Raw genomic sequence first — 22081 nt, forward strand, 5'->3', positions numbered from 1 at the left:
AAAGGTTTGACATTATTTTTAGTGTTAAATTAAAGCACATTAAACAATATAAAATTACAAACTGCACCACTTGTATTTACAGTGTCACAAAGGACAAAATTGTGTCATCTTATAGCAGAAATATATCTAAACAAAATTCAACAATAAAACAAATCATAAAACAAGGGGCTAAAATTATATACACATTACAAAATTGTAAAATATGTACATGGCAAACAGGGTACACAGAATTTAGAGCTACTCTTTGGCAGCACACAGGTTCATAATTTTTCTTGCTGCAAATATTTTCAAGGCACCAGAGCAAGAGCATTTGCAAGCATCTGAATAGCACGAAGAGGGTCGACAATGTCCTTCATTTTGTCACGCCGTAGAACCCAGTCTGGAGCAAACCTAAAGGAAATCAGATGGTTTATATGTTTGGGGGGGAACAGGGTATTTCACAGACCACAAACTATGGCAACATTGGACTTAATGAGGGGAAAAACAATCAGGAGAACACACATAAGGTACAAAATATACTAAGAGCTACTTATGAAAACAATACAATTAAGAATACAAGATTAAGAACACAAATATTCCCATACAGAAACTCCTAATGTAAATAAGTCTTGTGAGAGTTGCATGTGACAATCATAGTATTTATTACGTTTAATTGGTGTAAGAAACTGTTTCGTGTGACTTTCACATCAGGAGCGTTTGTTACAATCTATGAGAGTTACAATCTATGAAGCACATTAGAAGAGATAAATCCTTACCTGGCCATTGGTTTTGATTTGCGAGGGGTGGCTTGAAGGAAACTCCCATTGAGAGATGCATTCATTTTCTGCTTGACCTTGGTCCTCTCTGCGTCCATCTTGCATTTTCGAAGCGTGAGCCGGTAAATGCTGTGAATGCGATATGAAGTCTTGGGCTGTTTTCGCACCTCCTACACAACAAATAACAACTTCATAGTCATAACAATTTCAGTCTGTTTCTTACACAAATCTAGTGTATAGCTTCAGACGACTTGACATATAGCACAAGAGTCTTATGGACCACTTCGATGGATTTTTATTTGTTATGGTCATACAACAAGCAGAGTAATGACTCTTCAAAAATTACGACTGTTGTTCTCCAAAGCAAATAGCCAGAGCTGATTAGCCAGCATTTCAAAAAAGGGTCCTGTTCAAAAATGACATCTTAACAGAACAGATTTTCAAAAATGTACAGAAAAGTGCCCAATGACAGAATTGTTATAACTATTGCTTTAAGAAAACACCCACCATTGCTCTCCTTTCATCCTGGACCAACAGAACCAAGAGAAAACAAGCCTTGGTAAAGATGCAGCCCCCTTTATCTGCAACCTTATCACCAGGCTTTTCCCTGTAGATCTGCAGGAGATCCAGTAGAGTTTCTACAGAGCCGTCAACATCATAGACGGCATCAATGGTTCTGTTGTACTGCAAGAGCAACATAAACAGAGCAGAGGTTTGTAAACCTTGCAATGATAAATCCAAAATTAAAGGACATGAGCCCCTAATATCAATGTATATGGCTGTATATTGTAAAACAAAATACTTTTGACAAGTTGAGAAGGACTTGGATGGATAAGGTGATGATCTCCATTGAAGGCACACTACGGTTGCAGCTCCTAATCAAAGTGAAGATGGTGCGTGTGGCTCCACTTTCAACAAGACGTTCACAGCATTCTGGTGAAAGTCTGGTGGCTGTTTCTTTAACCATGACAAAAGACGACATCAATAAGCTTTTTAAGCCATTCTAATTATATTCTTATTACTTTTAAAAATGTACACTGAACACTGGAAAAAATAATTGTTGGCTCAACAACCATTACGTATGAAAATAAATCGGTTTTACTCATAAACGTACATCAAGCATTTGGAACATTTTAAGCTTTACTTAATTTGCATTAATGTCTACAACACAAAATATGAATTTTAAGGAGAAGAGTGATTAAGTAAATTAATAATTGTGAGTTCCTTGAACATCTTAGGCTTAAAAATCCATTACTGTAAAATAAAGATTTTAAGGACGCCTAACTCAATACGATTAAGTCAGAACGGAGGTTGTGGGGAATACCCATTAAGCACGTTTGTTTAGTGAAATGAAAGTTATTGAGACATTTAATTGTTAAGATTTAATTGAGATTTTAGCTCTTTTTGGTATCGTTGGTGTTATTTTACTATAATTAGTTGTTTGGCGTCAAGTCACCATTAGGGTGATTTGGTGGAGTTGGATCCTGTTCAATCCATGTCATTTCTCTTTTCCCATATGAATGTGAGTAGCTGAAATCCAGCTTTATATATTTTTATAATAAATAATTTTATAATTATCTGCACTTCTATAGGGAATCACGTTTGTTGAATGATCAGTCATTATTTTCTTTTGGGCCAATTACATCGAAACAATAATATCATTGCTAATTTTAAACAGCATAATATTAGTACTTCAGTTTTATTCATGTTACATACCTTTAAAAGTAAATAAAGTTGAATAATCGGATATATTTGAATATATCTTACAAAGGTTGTCTAGTTATGCTGACATAAAATGGCCATAAGTTGAAGTTACTTAAAATATATATGTAGCATTTTTGCATCACGCTTTTTAATAACTCCAACACATATTTGTATTATTATTTCTATCATCAGCATCAATAATAATATGTTTATATTATAATTATTATTTAGTGTTTTTTTACTTCAACTACTACTAATAATAGTATCAATAACAATTTTATTTGTATTTTTATTGAATACAACTACTAGTACTATGACCAATACTAATAATTTTTAGAATTATAATAACATTCATAATAATAATAATTATTATTATTAGCAGTAGTAGTAGTTGGGACATTATGAAAAATACTAATAAAAACAAAAAGGAGTGATTTATAAATTATATTCACCCTTTGCTATATTGAAAGCACCACAACTAAACATTATATGATGTTTTACCTTGTGAATACCTTTTGTACTGTCATTTCAAATCAGATGATTGCTATATGGTCCAAAAAAAGTTGTGACAGTCGAGTGTTAACCACTGTGAAACATCACTATTTCTTCTAATAACACTTAATAAACATTTAGGCACTGAAACGTTGAAGAAGTTTTGGAGAAGTTTGTTAAGTTTAGAAAGTGGAATTTTCCCCCATTCATCCATTCTGCAGATCTTCAGCTGCACAATTGAATGGGGTCTTTGCTGCCATATGGTGTGCTTCTCAATTGGAGATGGTCAGGACTGCAGACAGGCCAATCTAGCACCCACATGCTCTGCTTACACAGCCATGCACTTGAAATCCAGGCAGTGTGTGGTTTGAAGTTGTCCTGCTGGAAAATGCAGGAATTTGTTGCTTCAAAATTTGTACATATCTGTCTGCATTCATGGTGTTCTCACAGATGTGCGAGTTACCCTTGCCATATGCACTGGCATGGCCCATACATACACAGGCTTTTGGACCTGATAACAGCTTGGATGGCCCTTTTACTCTTTGGCCCGGAGAACACAATGGCTGTGTTTTTCAAAAACGTTTTGAAATGTGGACTCATCAGACCAAAAAACACGGTTCCATTGTTCTACTTTCCATCTGAGATGAGACCAAGCCCAGAGAAGTCGGCAGCGCTTCTGGACAGTGTTGATGTAGAGCTTCTGCTTTGCATAGTAAAGTATTAACTTGCATCTGTGGGTGCAGCGCCGAGTGGTGTTGACTAACAAAGGTTTACTAAAGTTATCCCAAGCGCATGTTCATGATATCCATTACAGATGAATGATGACTCATGATGGCGTCAGAGATCACACACATTCAGACGTGGTTTTCGTCTTGCCCTTTATGCACCAAAATTCGACCATATTCCTTGAATCTTTTAACTATATTGTGCACTGTAGAGGGTGAAAAGCCCAAAATCCTTAAAATTTGTCTTAGGGGAACATTTTTCTCAAAGGGCTGGGTATCGAGTTCAATACATTTTAGGCACAGACCGAATTGCCTCTAAACAATCGAGTATCGAAAAATGTCTTGTCGTTCGGTACCAAATCTCAATACGTAAGGGGTTAATCTAATCAACGTCAGTGATAAGCATGTAGCATGCTAGATATGCCCACATCTAAAAGTGCCGGTGATTGGCTGTGGTTAGGCATCAAGGAAAAACACGAGTTTACACCAGTTACGCCCAGAGACGCGGCTCACACGTGAGGCTGTAGTGTGTATGCTCCCAACACCCATGGATGTAAAAGATGTGGAAAAGATCAAATGTGTGGCTACATTTCACCAGGCTCAATGCCAACAGCGTGCGATGCAATATTTGCGACAAGATAATTGCTGCCAAGACTGCACGACAAATCTGATGAAGCACTTGACAGTGCACGGAATAAAGTTAAGAGCAGAAAGTTGCTCCGTCTTCGACTGCAAGAAGACCGAGCCGGTGCAGTCATCCTCTCAGCGTCCTGCCAAAGAGTTCCTTCAACATGCCCACCACGAGTCCTCCTCAAACTACTGATGAATGCAGTGGCACTATGACTGGGACTCCGACAGGTAGGTTAACGTATAGCAAACAAACCAACAAACAAAATCGGCTAACTTGTAGTGGTGCATGCTTGTGTACTTGTTAAATTAACGTTTCTGTGCGTGGTGACATAGTCCTATAAACTGAGACCTACGTTACGTTAGATATTGTTTGGATGTATGGCTATAAATAGCTAGCTAAATCAATGCTAAAACTGCTTTAAAGTTGACAGTAACTGATCAAGTTTAACTCACATTAAACTAGTTCTTGTTAAACAGTACTTATCCTTAGGGTTGGCTGAATTAACAGTTTAGCTTTCTTGTTGTTTTTTTCCCCTCTTCACATTAATGTTATAGCCTCTGCCTCTGCCAACCCCTCTGCCCCTGCCAACCCTGGCATGAGGTGACCAGAAGGTTCAGGAGATGAGTCTGTAAAAAAAGTCAACAAACTGAAAAAATAAAACCAGGTAATGTTTGTAATCTTGTTAAAACGGATTTCATAAAATTGGTATCGAAAAAAGTATCGTTTAGGAACCGGTATCGGTATCAAAATTCTTTGATCTATACCAGCCCTATCTCAATGAGCTGGATTATTTGCTGAAGTATCTGTTGGCAAATTGACAAGTCTTGAATGATCCATGCTCTTGAAGGACTAGGCTGTTTTTAGAGGCTCCTTATACTATGACACGATTGCCTCACCTGTTTAATGTCTCCGGTTTCACATCATCTTGTTATTTTAACGTGTCAAATTTTTATTAGTCTCAAATTGCCCATCTCAACTTTTTGGAGCGTGTTGCAATCATTTGATTTTAAACTTACTGTACATTTTCAAAAAACATTTCAATTCACAAGTTAAAACATCATATAATGTGTAGTTGTGGAACTTTCAATTTAGCAAAGGGTGAATATAATTCACAAATCTCAAATTTTTTATACTCTACCCTCTTTTCTACCTGATGACCTCTAAATTATAATTTATGTTTATCGATTTGTCTTCATATTTGCACAGATTACCCTCAAAAAACTTGTAATTGAGTTTAGATTTAACCATTGATGGACGATGTGTTCAAAGTCTCCAAACATAAATGCAGGCAAAACTTTTAAGGACTGTGAAAACTCTTATACCTCGGCAACGGCCAAAGTTCAGTTTACCCAACTATAACTTCATGAACGTGGAAGTGTGAAAAGGGTCCATCCATCTTAAAAATAGAGTTTTTAATCAGAGTTCACACAGGAGGCATTCTTGGGCTTTGTCTGCATCGTCATAACCTCTGTTCCCTGATGGAGGGAATGAGACGATGTGTCGATGTAGTGACACTAGGGGTCGCTATTGGTAGCCTGATCCACCTCCAGATCTTTGAGAAAAGGCCAATGAGAAATTGGCGAGTTGAAATTGCATGCCACTCCCCCGACATACGGGTATAAAAGGGAGCTTGGAATGTGTATTCATTCAGGTTTTGCACTGAGGAGCCGAGACAAGGTCCCGGACATTACAGTGGTGCAGTTAAGCCTGTGACAAGAGGAACACATGTCTCGTTGCCTTCACCAAGGAATGGAGGTTACGACAGTAACCGAGACGTTCCCCTTCTGTCACTCACTTTGACGTTGTGACGATATAGTGACACTAAGTGTCCCTAACCGAAACACCACAAAGACTGAACGGTCACGTGAACTGCCGATGCAGGTGAAGGCAAGCTACTACGAGCGTAAGAACAGATGCATTCTGGCTGCAAGGAGTCTCCCCAGATGCCCCAAAACATTGTGTGATTCCCCAAAACCCTCCATCCAGTATGGGAGTAGGCCGCCAAACGGGGCCTTTTCTCTTTAAGTCTTTCTCTCCACTTAGAAATAAGATTAAGCTGGGGACCTTAATGCTCATAAAATGTGTGGAGAAGGCGTTCTTTTCTGTTCCTATTCTTTCAGGGGGAAAAGACCCCGCAGAGGCCACACCCTACCAAGGGCCACATATGGGAGAGGTGCAGTGGTAGGTCCGACACTTCATGGGGAGGGGTTTTCTACAAGCACAGCAATCGGGCAGAAGGGGCTTCACAGGTTATGATCACGCATGGGAGAAAGAGCACATGGCTTCACCTACCTGGAGGGGAAAGGCACTATGCACAAGCGATACACCCGGCCAGCTGTCCGTGTAATGAAACTTACCTGCTCGTACCTGAAAGAACACAGGACGAGACCGGCTCAACCCAGAGAGAGTAAAATCAGGTGAAGGTATTGGGTGTTGCCCAGCCCGCTGCCCTACAGATGTCTGCAAGAGAGGTGCCACTGGCCAGTGCCCACGAAGATGCCACACATCTCGAGGATTGTGCTCAAACCTGCAAGGAGGCAGGCACGGACTGGACCTGGTATGCTAGCGCTATGAGTCGGAAGGTATAGGCAGACGTTCCTGGGGGTCGGGCTTGCAGCAGGGGCAGCTGCATCAGGGAGCGGGGCTCCAACCTGAGGCAGCCGGGCTGAGGAGACCCTCGAAGCACTTACCTCCCTCCACGCGTCTGACAGGCGACTGAGGAGGAGGGCTTCTGGGGCCGTCCTCAAGACTCGTCACCAGCGGCTGGCCAGGGGTGTAGTTTGTGTGGTGCAGTGAGGCAGTCGAAGGCGGGGGTGCGCGATCGTGATGCTCGAACTGCAGGCGCCCGGGTTGTGTGGTGGCCGGAGGGGCGGAGACCGTGAGCACTGGCGCTGTGACCCTTGTTCAGCCACAGGTGGCGCTCCTGGACCACAAGCGTGGACATCGTCTGCCTGAGTGCGCGCGCTGTGACCTTAGTCTCTCGGAGGCCGAGGTCGGTTGACGAGCGCAGTTCTTGTAGCACTCCGGGATCAGAACTACCTTCGTGTAGCTCTTTCAAAGCCTTGGCCTGATGGACCTGGAGAAGAGCCATGGCGTGTAGGGCGGAAGCGGCCTTCCCAGCAGCGCTGAAGGCTTTTGACGTCAGTGACGCAGTCACCCTACAGGCTCAGGAGGGGAGTGCCGGGTGACTCCGCCAGGTGGTAGCGCTCAGTAGGCACAGGTGTATGGCGATCGCTTTGTCCACCTGGGGTATCGCGGCATAACCCTCGTCCATCCCCTATCGAGGGTAGTGAGAGTGGACGAGCCGAAGGATTAGAGTAAAAGGTGCTCTCCACGATCGCGTCAGCTCGTCATGCACTTCAGGGAAGAATGGGATTAAGGGGGTGTGGCCACAGTCGTCAAGTGGAACTGGTGTGGAATCAGTCGTCAAGCCACGACTGTTGAGGGGTGGGTGGAATGTTCCAGTCCAGCCCAACACTCGCGGCAGCCAGGGAAAGCATGGCGGTCAGCTCCACACCCGAAAGCGGCAGCCCAGTTGAGTCCTCAGCGTCTGACATCACCAAGGCACTCTCCGATGCAGCGATCGACATCTCATCCGGCTCACAAGCTGGTGGTGAGGCAAGGCCTGTGAGGGGGACAGCCGAAGTGGCTTTCACTCTAAAGAAGGAAAGCCGCGACTGCAACATTGCCATGGTCATGCTCTCGCAGTGAGAACATGAACCATCCACGAACGCTTCCCTCAACGTGCTTATTGCCCAGGCACATGAGGCAGTGATCGTGACCGTCAGAGGCGGAGAGGTAACGACTGCACTAATAGAGAAAACACACTCTTTTAGAGAAAAAGCTCTTTAAAGCACTGTCGAAGCGCCCAGGCGTGTAGTCTGCAGCAGAGTGCAGAGAGAATCGCTGGAATGCATCGTATATCTAACAGCAAAAGCTCTAGAAGAGTCTGTGGTGAATGGAAATGGCAGTGGTATTCAGCTTGTTGTAATACGACCGCACGGCTCCAAAGAAAAAGTCTGAATGAATCTGCATTCCGAGCTCCCTTTCATACCCGTATGTCGGGGGGAGTGGCATGCAAATTCAACTAGCCAATTTCTCAGTGCCCTATTCTCAAAGATCTAAAGGTGGATTGGGCTCCCAAGAGCGACCCCAGTGTCACTACATCGACACAAAGTGAATTACAGAAGGGGAACAAAATGGCCAGTACATTTTCTAAATTTATCAGTAACTGGAACTGTTGGAATAAAGTAATTTTTTGAACCTGGGAACAGTAATATGGTTTAAATTTGTATCCTCTTTTAAATGTAAAACTCTGTAGGCTACTTTAAAACTGTAACTTTGTTCATATAAAAAAAAAATTGCAATTTACCCATTGTCTTGTGAGCCAACCACGACTTAAAGCCTGTAGACAAACTGCAGCATTGTGTCGTCGTCTTAGATTCTCTTTCTCGACTCTGGCTAGCTGCAAGGCTCGGAAATGCTGCTGTAGAATTATAGCGGAGGCTCTCTGCCGTTTATACTGTCGCCTTACGGTGCAACCTCTGAAAGCTGATTGTATCTTCACAGCAGCTTTTATTTGCTATAAAAAATAGATGTAGACTGTAGGCTTAGAGTGGTGGTCTCAAAAAGCAAAGTTGTAAAAAAAATCATATTTTAATGCTAAAGTGTACAAATATTGGGGCAAATTAACTAATTGTTTTAAAACTTGGTCAGGGACTGGTTACAGGTTTCCCACACCTTTCGACAAATTAATTTACAAGACTTCGAATAATCTGTGATTTCTTTAAATTATTTAATAGTAATTTCACTTCAGAGTCATTTATTTATTTAAATTAGATACAAATGTGTCAAAAAAATTATTCAATACATTTCCATGTCTTTATTAAATTTTATTAATTTCCAGACCCTGTGGTTAGCAGACCAAAAAAAATACATGGCATCAAAAACAAAAAACTTATCTTAATAAATAAACAGACATTATCAAGCAACAGACAACATCCCCTAGAATGAACTAATGGACTTTGAAAACTTTTGATTAGTTTTATCTACAAAAGTGTTATGCATGTTAAAACAGCATGTGGCTCAGCAAACTTTAGTTATAGACTTTAGATAGTGAGTATTTACTGAGCATCACTGCACAAGCCATGCAACATTTCCTTAATAGAAGGTATTCAGACAGAGAGAGAGAAATTGTGGGACATTTCTGAGCACAAAGTACAGTTGCTCTGCCTCCAATTTTAAGCTGACATGTGCAATTTTATCCTATGTTAAAATACTTTCTCAGCATAATATACAGACACCACAGTTGACCTTAGTCAGGGTAGATGCCATTTTATTTTACATGAATGAAAAAGAGGCTGTATGAGACTAAAGTGACGCTAGTGGCACATACATACTTTAGCTTAAAGGGCAGAAATACAGGTAGAAATATTTAGCTAATTCCAGCATGATAAAAGTTTATAACCACAAAGAAGAAAAATACCTTTTGAATTGAATCTCTAACACTTGCACCTCTCCATAATGCCTGGATACATATAACAGACATTCTTAACCTCAGGAAGTCAGCTTGCTGTTTTCTGGCAATCAGAGTTTCCCTCCATCTTTGTTGAATGATCTGAACACTGTGCTGGACTGCTTGATATCTTGAATAGGAAGACAAATTTGTATATTGTGATTATGATTTCCTTCTCTTAAGTTTTGTTTGCAATTGGCATTGATTGCAAAGATATCTTTTCTGTTACTTTGAACGTTGGCATCTTGTTTGAATACATCGTCTAATGGTTGCAATAGCAGCCAGTTTTAAGATGTAGTTTTGCCTAGCTTGGTGTACTCTGAACCAGGCCTGAATTGTCCACGCAGCTTGTGTTTGCAAAGCATGTTGTCTTTCTTGATAAGCACGAAATGCTGTCTAAGGTTAACCAGACAAAACAAACATGGGATGTTAAATACACAATTAAACTGAAGAATAGATCTGGGGCTGCATTTTTTACGTAAAAATACTATGTATAATACAATTTATTTTAGGGCTGATAAAGTTAACACGTTGTGGGGTTTCACTGTGGGGGTTTTTCCACTTCAATGTTGAAAGTGGGCTTAAAGGACTTGACTAACTGTGTTTTTGAAAACAACACGTTTTCTCAATAGCTCACTTTTTTATATTGTGAAATATTTTTCACAATCATTATAACATTGCCATGTTTATGTGAGAACTGATGTGATGGTTTTGGTTCCTCTTTAATTTGGACAAGCTAATGTGCTTATGTCATACGAGAGGCTGCGTGAACTAGGTCCTCATGATTGTGCATTGGAGAGTGACAGAAAGCAAACAATTAAAGTGAAAAGGACTTAAATATTGAGCTGTTTTTCACCCAAAATGATCACATCCCTTTAGAAGACATTAATTTAACCGTTGGAGTCATATGAATTACTTTTACTATGACTGTCTGTGCTTTTTAGTGCTTTAAAGTGCTGATTACCATCCAATTGCATTGACCTACGAACAGAGCTGAGATAATCTTCTAAAAATCTTTGTGTTCTGCTGAAGAAAGAAAGTCATACACTTTTGGGAGTAAATGATGAGAGAATTTTCACTTTTGGTCAAACTATCCCTTAAAGGTATGGGTAGGTTTAGGAATAAGGGTAGGGTTAAAGATCGGGTTTAGGGTAAAGGTTGGGGTAGGGTTACGTTAACAAGTATGTACATAATAAATATATTCTATCAAATGCTTAAGTACATAGAAGTTAAGTGGGTCCAAATATACAGATAACTGAAAAGAGGTGGCCTTACTTGTATCACAACAGCAGAACTTCGCAGCTGAAGGAACTGTGCACGCTCTCTCTGACAGATTCGGAAAGCCCTGTAATGCTTCTGTATAACGCAAACAGCTTCCTTGAGTTTCTGAAACTTGTATCTCTCAATCATTCCTCGATAATGTGCCTATTTGAGGGAAAGAGAGCTAGCCAGTAAAACCTATAGAAAGTAGAACTTCTGTAGAATTTCCAGACTTTAGACAAAATACAACTTCATGGTGATTACCTGAATAATGATGGTGCTTGCCCTTAATCTTTGAAATCTTCTGTACTCAATGCTTCCACGCACTCTGGCCTGAAGGATCTTGATGCATTGGATTGTCTTACAGTAACGCCTTCTCTGCTCTAATTTTGCCCTATGTGCTCTGTAATGCTTCTGTAGAGTAGCAGCTGCAGACTTACATCTGTGGTATCTTCTCTGGGCCACAAACATTCTGTAATGCGCTTGCAACTTCACAACACTTGAGGAGAGCATCATATAGCACTTGCGGTGTACGTGCATGTGCAACACAGACTGGATCTTGATTGCAGCTTGCCTCCGTTTTGCAAGCCACCTCGCCAGCATTCCACGCAAGGCAGACTGCAATGTAAGCGTTGCTTGCCGAAGACCTACGAATCCATTCCGTTCTTTCAAGATGAGTTTACAGGATCTATACCAATTCTGGATAAGTGTTGCACTTTCTTGCATCTTAGCATGCGCAACTCTGGTGCAATAGCCTCTGTAAGCAGACTGAATAACAATTGCTGCAGCCTTTTCTTTCAGGAAATGCTGTCTTTGGACAGACATCCTTAGGTAGGCCTGGATGATTCTTGTGGCTTTGGTTCGTCTGGTAAATTCTCTTCCCTTCTTCCCTCTGAAAGACTTCTGAAGGCATATTGCAGCATTCCTCACACGTTGGAATCTCTGCACTTGCTTGTCTCTGAGTTTCAAAGCTCTGAACCTCTGCTGGAGAATCCTGGCCGCCCAGCATTGTCTCTTGAATACCAACCTTTTCTTATGCATCTGGAATGCAGCCTGTATGATGATGGAAGCTTTGTGCATTTCATCTAATTGTCTCCTGGCATAGAGTCCTCTAAAAGCTGCCTGAATGACTAAGGTAGACTTTCTCAAAAGTAGATAGTTCTCCCGATCTGCTCTTGCCTGGGTATATGACCTGTAATGGCTCTGGATAATGATTGCGGACAATCTCATGGTCTGGAACTTTACCATCTCTTTGTGGCATCTAAAATAAGATTGAATCAAGACAGCTGCCTGATGCTGTAGTAATATAGTCCTCCTAACTTTATGACCTCTGTAGCATGCTTGCAGAACAAGTGCACTTTGGCACATTTTAAGAAAGTGTTTTCTTTGCTGTTTGGCAGCATTTCTGAAACGATATCTTTGCTGAATAACAGTGGCGGCACATTTTAGGGCTAAATATCGTCTACGAGCACTATAAGCCTTGAACGTTCTCTGAATGGCGCTGGCACAATAATGCATTTGTTTCAAAGTCTGTCGGGACTTCATGCCACGATATGCTGCTTGTAGAACCACAGCAGCATTCTTCTTTCCTTTTAATGCTGCCATATCTTGCTTCATAATTTTTTTAACTCTGAAACGCTGTTGAACAGCAGAAACTGCCCACCGAAGTCTCTTGAAGCGCAACTTGAGAATGTGCTTTCTCACATGGGACTGAATGATTGTTGCAGCCTCATGCTCTACGCGGACCTGTTGGCGGACCTTCATTCCTCTGAAAGCTGCCTGGATTGAAACAATAGCGTGGCGTTTAGCAACATAATCTCTCAGATTTTTTTTTGCTGCCAAATTGGATCGATAGCGCTGCTGACAGAATTCAACAGCTGCTCGGATAGACAAAAAGTGCTTTCTTTCTTTGTAGGCAAAGTACTGCCTTTGAATGACTGTGGCAGCAAAATGCATTCTAGCAATTTCACGCCGTGTCCGGTTTGCTTTGTACATAGCCTGAATTACTATTGCGCTACTCCACAGCTGTAAAAAATTCTCCCTTGCCTCTCTTCTCAGTAGATGGTACTTGTATTGTCTCTGTATGACCACTGCAGCAAGTCTCTTGGCTTTAAATGGCACTCTAGTTCTGTACATTCGGTACCAGGCCTGAATCACAGTGGCTGCTTCATGTCTTTTATTGATCCCTTTCCTTACATTTATCCCTCGGTACACAGACTGCAAGGTGATGGCAGCTGCTCGCAAGCAGCAAAAGCTTTTACGTTGTTGCCTTGCACTTAAAATTGCTCTGTATTGCTGCTGAATATGGATGGTGGCACTTCTGAGAGAAAGGTAATTCTGGCGTTGCTTGTACGCTCTGTATGTCTTCTGGATTATTAAGGCAGATTTGTGATTTTCTGCAATCTGCTTCCTAACCATCATTCCATGGAAAGCTGACTGGATACAAAGTGCAGATTTTTTTAAAGCTGCATATTGCTTCATGACAGCATTTTTAGTCATGATAGCCCTGAATCGCTGTTGAAAAATTGATGCAGCCATCTGTTGTCTTTGGTACTTTTTGAGTTGGGAATGCCCTCGGAAATGAGCCTGAATCATTGTTGCAGCTTGGTGTGATTTTTGCAAATGATTGCGAACTTTCATTCCTCTAAACGCTGACTGAATTACTACAGCAGCATTTTTCATCTGCAAGAATGTAGCTTGTGTGCATTTTCCAATTCTGTAAGCTCTGTATCGTTGCTGTATAACGATAGCAGCAAACTTTTCAGCAAGAAATGCAATGCGTAGTTTATGCATTCGGAAATGAGCTTGAATGATAGTAGCAGCTTGATGCTCACGTCTTAAATTTAGTCTCACTTTGGAGCCACGGTATATGGCCTGGAGCGTTACAGTGGCCTGCCTCAAGTGCATAAAATGGTCTCTCTGACATCGTCCAAGCGCAAAAGCCTGATAGGTTCGTTGAATGACAATAGCTGCCTGTATTTGAGCCAAGAACCTCTGCCGGCAACTATATGCCCTCACCGCTGACTGAATCAAAGTTGCTGCTTTGTTCTTCTTCTGCAGGTATTGCCTTACTCTCTTGCCACGATAAGCACTCTGAAGCACAATGGCCGCTTTTTTAATTTCAGTGTATTCTGTGTACATTTTCTGTCCCTCTTTGAGAGCTCTGTATTGTCTTTGAATGACTAAGGCAAACCGTTTCATTTCCAAAAACTGAGTCTGAGCCGCATATCTACGATAGTGTGACTGAATGATCTTGGCACATGTGTGAAGTTGACCAATCTTCCTCTTCTCAGCTCGTCCTCGCCACATTGCTTGGACTGTCACTGAAGCGAATTTAAGAGACTTACACTCCTGTCTTACCTTGTCTCCAAGTACTGTATCTCTGTTGTAGAATGATGGCCAATCTTTTCAAAGACATAAAGTGCCTTTGAGCCATAAGCCTCCTGAAAGCAGTTTGAATCAGAAGTGCAGCTTGCTGGCGTTGAGCCACTGTTCTGCGGACCTTCCATCCACGGAGAGTTGCTTGCAGAGTGATAACTGCAGATTTAAGCTCCAGATACCTCTTCTGCTCTGCTTTCCTAAGCATGCAGGCTTGAAACCACCTCTGAATAAAGACAGCACTTTGCTTCATTTTAGATATCTGTTGCCTCACAAGGTAGGCCCTAAATGCACTCTGAATTATGACTGAAGCATTATGCCTTTTTTTTAAAGTCTCAAAATTGCATCTTTGAATATGACCTCTGAACCATGCTTGAATACAGATAGCATTGCTTTTCATTTCCAGGTACTGTTTTACACAACTCTGCATTCTGTACCATGATTGAATCTGCAAGGCTGCAGTGTTTCTTTCCATCACTCTGTTTGCATGCCACTTTCGAAAAGCCCCTTGGATCAGAGAAGCAGCATGGTTTTCCTTCAGGACAGTTTGAATCCTCCAAGCTTTGTATGTTTTCTGTTTTAGGCCAAGAAAAAAAGAATTGACAAATCGCATCAGCTTCGAGTTGTATCTATACATTCTAGTTATTTCTGTAATGTTGAGAAATAGGTAACCAAAACCAGTGATCCTACTAACTACATTTTGGCATGACAGTAGAGCAGTCATTTTTATTTTATTTTTTCAAGTAACAGACTGCTTTAAATTTACTTGATAAAGGGTTTGTTCACCAAAAAATGAAAATTATCTTGTATGGATTATTTTTTTGGATGGATGGATGTGCTTTTTTGGGCTTCAAAATCTGGGGCACCATTCACTCCCATTATAAAGATTGGAAGGCTTTTTTTTATATATAAATCCGATTGTGTTTGGCTGAAAGAAGAAAGTCATACACACCTAGTATGGCTTGAGGGTGAGTAAATTGTGAGATAATTAAAATTTTTGGGTGAACTAACCCTTTAAATTATGCATTGCTGTCTTTTGTCACATTGCATTGTGCACACAGCTTTACAGCCAAGCAAACTAAGGCAACAATCAAACGCTGTCATCCGAGTCGCTGGAATATCTGGTTTATTTTAGTATTTGTATGAACTTGTCAAATGTTTCCTACAAATAAGCAAGATGAAGTAGTACAATTCATGTACCTGAATTACAGTTGCAGCTGCCTTTTGAAGAGCAAAATGTCTTTCTTGTTGTAGCACTCTTAACTTTTCTCGTGCAGCGTATCCTCTCCAGAAGGCCTGGATCATAATGGCTGCCTTATTCTGTCGAATTAGCCTTTTTCTCAGAATGAACTTCCGCACAAGGGCCTGGATTTTACTGGCAGCCAGGTTCTTTTGCTGTGCATACAGAGCATATCCAAGATAAGAAAATAATTTAAAGTTCTAATAAGCCTAAAATTGTTGTACACAAAAGTACCCTTAGAAGCTCAATATCTTTCTGTAGCTTGTATCGCCGCCATGCACCCTGAATGGCACGGGCTGCTCTTGTTTCATTGCGGAGATCCAGGAGACGAGCACAAAGGAAGGAGAGGTAACATGTGACCACCTGAAAATAAATAAGCAACCAATTATCATTAATTTTTCATTAATAATCTGCATATTAAACTGACACAAGACACATCCAAAAACATACACACATCACCTTAAACAAGACAAGCTCTTGCATTTTCATACAACCTCCAAGTTTTATCTACAAGCATGTTCTGATCTTAACCCTCACACATGAAACGGGATAATAACAACTTGACCTTTTCATTTGGGATTGTGTTGGACATATCCTCTGGATTTATCATGGCAGGAACTCCTCCAAGATTAGACACAGCAGTGTTCACCAACTGAAAATTATTTCTCTCATTCTCTAAAAGCTCTCTGAAGTCCACTGAAAGGGATTCTGAACCCAACACAAAAAGCACACAGTTAGTAAGATATTTACATTGATAAAATGAAAAAAATACTTTACCTATAAAATTAGGATGTAAAAGTTACCAGCTTGCATCGTGGGTAAGGCATCCGACAGCTCCTTTGATACGGCCATCTGAGAATGACACTGTAAAGTTCTCAGCCTGTAAAAGAATGGGGCAAAAAATTAGGTTTTTCTGTAAGGTCCTGACATGCCTACAACAATGTTTATAGTAGAATTATAGACCATCATGCATGTTACACTATATGCATAGCAAAAACCTAGCACTCTTGCAGTATGTCCAATTTTCATTTTTGGGTGAACTATTCCTTTAGTGTGCCTCACCTTTAAATTGTAGAACTCACAAACAGCATTGACCCAGTCCAGCAACAGTGTTACTTTCTGGCTGGGATATTCAAATGCTTGTCTGGCCTTCATCTTCTTCACTACAACACCTCTATTAGCCATTAGTGAGGCCAACTTCTGTTTTGTTCTCCAGGTTTTCCAGAGGAAACTGATTTCCTCTTTGAGCTGATTCTCATCAAGTAGCACTTCTACCTATGAAGTTAGAAGTAGACCAAAACATAGCATCAACATTTATACAATTATAGATGGGAGTTTTAATACATCTGTAGATAGAAAATGCCAGAATGAAAAAAAGGATCAGTCACTCATATGGCCAGATCTTAAGCTTGCATCTTAAAATAAATAACCTATATGTAGCTTTATAATTCTCTTTTGCACTTTAAGCTTAATTTAACAGTGGTTACTGGAGTTTATGGTCCATAGAATAGCATGGCAGACACAGCTCTGGTCAGTTCTAGAGATGGGTAATAATCGATCAAGGAAACTCAGCGAAACGATCTTATTACACAAAACACCAAAATCTTAAAACACAAAACTCATTGTGCAAGATGCTTAAAAACATTGAGACATGATTCAACAGTCAAAGTCTCACTATTGCATGTGTTCATAAATCAACCACAAAAAAAAAAAAGAAAAAAAGAAAGAACTCATGCCATAGCCCCTCATCCCACCCAGAGAAATGGAGGTGCCAAAATACCTGGAAGGTGAAGATGATTTTCCAAAGGAGGTTCAGGGTCTTTTCCCTGTGTCCATCCACAATGTCTCTGGAGTCAGTGGTCGCTCCTTGAAGTCATTGAGGAAAAATTGAGAAAATTAATTTCAGAATGCATAGAATTGAAATTCTAGCCATTTATTTTTCCATCAGGAAACTAAAAGTGTTTGTGAATGATGCAACTCTTACCATACTCATCTTTAAGGTCTACACCTTTGTTTTTCAGCACCTGCAGTGCAATGTCAACATTGTGCACTTTCTGCAGGCGGCTAACAGTGGGTATCCGGAGCTTTTTAGACAAAGTCCAGTCTAGAGTGAAGAGCTCCATGACACGCCTAAATAAAATAAAAAAATATATAAAATAATATAGCAACATTTAGTGGAGAAGTCCACTAAATACATTGTTACAATGTCGTTTGGGTCCATGGAACACAAAACGAGAATTTAAATTTTTCGAGAAATTACTTTTCCATTTAACAACAAAACATAGTAACCATGTCTATCAAGCTCCAAAAAAATCCACAATAAAAGTCTTTGGTCATGATCCAGTGGTGCCTGCAGCTGTAAAGCCATTTGCACTGTGCATACCATGAGCACTCCAACTGACCTGAGAAATATTTTCTCTAAGAATATTTAAGCATTCATGAAGTGTGTCCCATATTTTGTTGACTGTTTGAAAGAACTAGCTATGCACAAGTCATTTGGAGAGGTTTCTCAAATAAAAGTCAAGTTAAAAAGAACTGCAACTGTTAAAAATGATCTCGAAACACCTGCGATCTGCTCTCGTTGTTGCGTTGTGTATTTATTATGTAACAAGAGACCACTTTGTATCAGTGCTACACATACTCGAGAATATTAATAAATGCTTCTCTCAAAGTTTTTAACGCTTTGGTGTAGTTTTTTGCAAAATAAATAAATAAATCTCTTGGGGGAGCATGCTCTCGGATCCCACTACAAATAAGGGTAGCTATACTTTAGACAGATTTCTGTGCGTACCCTCAGATGAAATCCTACAGGCACACATAACTATCTATGGTTTCAGAACACTTAAAATACAGCACACAAGGCGTATGGCTTTTTTACTGGTGATCCTATGCAGTTTTTTTTTTGGAGCTTGACAGTCAGATGTGGTCACTAAACTATGTCAACCTGGATATCAACATTGGCCTGGGCAGCAACATCCATCATATTTTATGACACATGAATAACAAACATGCAATGAACATTTTTCTTAAATCAAACATACACCAAACGAATGCCACATCTCAAGTCAACAGCAAGATTCTTCACGGCAAAGTTGAACTCATCCAAAGGAGTCTGAACATGGGACACTGCTAAGCCAAGGTGGCTGAGGTGATGTGATAAAATCCCTTCACCGCTGAGGAAGTCTCGTGAGAATGCCAAGAGGAGATCTTCACTTGACTAAAGGGAATAAAATCATTACTCCTCTGTTTGTGCTTTGGACCAGTGGATCTCATCTGGTGGGTAGTGACCACAAATTGGTAGCAGATCTTTTCTGATGAGTAATAGGATAGCAAAATAAAGATGCTTATCAACTTTAAAAAGGGAGGAGAAAATAATACCTATATCTTTTGCTGTAAAAATTAGAGGCCATACGTCCAGTCAAACTTGACAGTATTTTAGTGCAAAATCATCTGTTATTTGGTGGAAGGAAGCTAAATTAGGCAGATGCCAACATGAACAGGTTGCGTGACATGCCTTCATCCTAAAAAAACTATGAACAAATGACGCCAGTAAAACGAAAATATGTCCCATTAATTTAATAGGAGTTATTTTTGGTACTGATGTTGGGTCTCCACTTGTCATCCAACGTAAAATCTTGGTCGTGAAGCAAAACCAGTTGAGAACCACAAGTTTAGAAAAACCCCAAAGTAGATGATTACTTCACTTGCGTTCCCCAAAATCTTTAAGCCACCTTTATTGCTTACAATTTGTAGAGAATTACTCAACATGCTTTAAATAACAAACATGCACTGAATAAGAGAGTAAAACAGCACCTTAAACTCAGCATCCATGCAGAACAAACAAGGATCATGTTCAATCAGTCTGGACTCTTTGGCCTTATCCAGAAAGCAGACCAGCAGAATAAGTTTCTTTAGAGTGAAGCGAGAGAGCGCCTCCTCGTGGCCTGATGAGGAAAAATGATTTTGTGATTGTGGTGGCTGTTAAAAAATTGAAGAAAAATAATTCAATAATATAACATTTTACCATCTCTGTACTAATGGGGCACTTTAGCGTGTCTGAACTCAGCAGCTATATCTGGGTTCCAGAGCAGACGTCCAAGAATGAACATCACCAGTCCCATGACATCACTGTTGCTTTCAAGTGATATCAGCTCCCCAAAGATTGTCTGAAACAAGCAATGGTTTGGATCAAACGAGTCATATTTCATACATTAAATAACCATATATGCAAGGTATAAAAAAATACCTCAAGTCCAATTCTTAGCCAAAGTGGATTGTACGATACAAGCCAGTTGAGAACTTTTTGACGCTCACCTGAAAAAGGAGAATAGAAGGGAAAAAATTTAAATAAGGAAGGTTAACCAGTAAGACCACCTATGAAATAGAAATTTCATTAAATAATGATATATAATGATGATATAAATACAAGTATACACTTACAATAATAATAACAAATTATATATATATATATATATATATATATATATATATATATATATATATATATATATATATATATATATATATATACACACACACAATTATTATATCTTAATATGTAATATATTATATAATACAATTAATAGAAATTATTATTTTAAGTATTTATGCACCATATTTGTACTGCCTTTATGCTGATTTTTTTTAAAATAAGGTATTTTTACTGTTATACAGTAAAGTATACATTTCCAATAATGTTTCAGATCAATAAGTATATTGTGATTGACACCCGCAGGACAAAAGATAAACAGAAACCAGAAATGTAACTTTTCTGTATATTTGCCCTAAAAGAAAATAATTCACATTGATGCGAGTTCTGTGGAGCATTATTAAACATAATTAAAATTAGCTCTTATACCTATGTCCTTCCAAAGATGTCTGTCTTTTCGCACAAGAAGCCTCTTGGCTTCTACCTCCAGTTCCAGTCTCTGGATGGCCTTTACCATGGTATCTGAAGAGAAAAGCTTGCAAGCAGCTCGCCGAAGGCGGTTGAGACGTTGACGGGCTGTGTAAGTTCTAAAAGACATCTCCTCCTTTGTTGGTGGCTTGGGTATGTTGAATTTCTCATCTCCCATTGTTATAGACAAGGCACTCACTAAAAAAGAAATCTTTTTTTTTTATGATGCCAGAAATTCCATCTTCCATGAATTGCACCTAAAAATTTAACATTTTAAAAACTTAAAAGGTATAGTTCACAAACAGGTATATTCAAACTAAAACCAAACTGTCCACCTTTGGTAACTTCAGTAGCAACTTTGAAGTCATCAGGAGTGAGAAAGTAATTCATCCACCAGGAGAAGCCCTTTTCCTGCTTCTCAATCCATCGTTCATCATAAAACATGTTCTTTGCGGCAAATGGTAGTGGATGCCTTAGTATGGCTGTCCTTATGATAGAACATAAGCAATTATGTCATTTAAATTGAATTTAAACACAAAAATATGCAAATGCAACTATAAAAATATACCTGTCTGCGTTGGCCTCATAAAGGTTAGTTTGGCCTGTGCCACAGCCACTATCTTTGCAGGCTTTCGAGTTGAGATACTGAGTGACTTCACAGACTGACCATCTATATCAGCAAAATACATACTTTAAAATTTAACATTATCAAATGTAAATTACATTTATAAATTTGACCTGTGGCTTAAAGCTGAAGTATGTAATTTCTGCAACACTAGCACGCCCGAAAAGAATTACAAAACTAAACAATGTTTTCAAAACCGCTTTCTGAATAAGTCCCTGGTCTGCTGTAGTTCAAACAGTTAGATAGGCCCACCCCCAACTCAAGCCATTGGTTGAGTAACATTGTTGGGGCTGGTTTAAGCGGGTCGTTCAGAACGAACAAAGGAAATGTTATCTAGCACAAAGACACAGTGTTTAATGTTTTCAAGAAATTTTACATATGAATGGCTTCATTATAATTGTCTGTGCATATTAAGCTGGGATATAAGAAAGTATTTTCACCCAAACAAAATTACACACTTTAGCTTTAAGTGTCCAAAAGTCACTGTTCTCCTAAGACATGCTATTTGAAAATTGTAAGATGTAAAAATGCAATGTTTTCTTACCATTTTGAATAGTTTTTGGAAAGGATTTCTTAAGTGGAGGTTTTGTTAACTTTTTTGAACTCGGCGGAGCTTGAAGGGATAGTATATAAACTTTATTTTCTGTAGAGGCCATTCTCAACATGGAAAACATCCAAGGACATATTTGATGCACTTTGTGAAATGCACAACAAGTATAATGTACTTACCTATAGGGTTTCGATCCTGCTGTCCAGATGTAGTCCTTGAAGTTAATGTTTTCTCTGCGGCACTTCTTCGCTTGGAGGTTTGATGTGTCTTCGGGGTGATCTCTCAAAAATTCATGACTTTTTCGTTTTT

The 22081-nt window shown here is 39.7% G+C and overlaps 1 protein-coding gene across 1 annotated transcript in view; it reads right to left on the reverse strand.

Annotated features, from left to right (window-relative positions):
- Window positions 1-272: 272 nt before the first annotated feature.
- The window catches only part of LOC127640981 (abnormal spindle-like microcephaly-associated protein homolog), a 31809-nt gene continuing 10000 nt past the window's right edge, over window positions 273-22081 (reverse strand). Inside the window, 27 exon segments of the mRNA XM_052123718.1 lie at window positions 273-390; window positions 756-925; window positions 1263-1439; window positions 1558-1712; window positions 6665-6674; window positions 8680-8889; window positions 9793-9952; window positions 10052-10218; window positions 11098-11247; window positions 11347-14458; window positions 14460-15034; window positions 15661-15855; window positions 15935-16063; window positions 16266-16580; window positions 16763-16975; window positions 17481-17566; window positions 17685-17830; window positions 18742-18917; window positions 19514-19644; window positions 19725-19866; window positions 19947-20014; window positions 20559-20795; window positions 20933-21079; window positions 21166-21267; window positions 21767-21835; window positions 21952-22007; window positions 22009-22081. Of these exon segments, the coding sequence (XP_051979678.1) occupies window positions 288-390; window positions 756-925; window positions 1263-1439; window positions 1558-1712; window positions 6665-6674; window positions 8680-8889; window positions 9793-9952; window positions 10052-10218; window positions 11098-11247; window positions 11347-14458; window positions 14460-15034; window positions 15661-15855; window positions 15935-16063; window positions 16266-16580; window positions 16763-16975; window positions 17481-17566; window positions 17685-17830; window positions 18742-18917; window positions 19514-19644; window positions 19725-19866; window positions 19947-20014; window positions 20559-20795; window positions 20933-21079; window positions 21166-21267; window positions 21767-21835; window positions 21952-22007; window positions 22009-22081 (7274 nt within the window). The 3' untranslated portion in view covers window positions 273-287.

This window comes from Xyrauchen texanus, chromosome 50 (genome assembly GCF_025860055.1).
Source record: "Xyrauchen texanus isolate HMW12.3.18 chromosome 50, RBS_HiC_50CHRs, whole genome shotgun sequence".
NCBI classification, from domain to species: Eukaryota; Metazoa; Chordata; class Actinopteri; order Cypriniformes; family Catostomidae; genus Xyrauchen; species Xyrauchen texanus.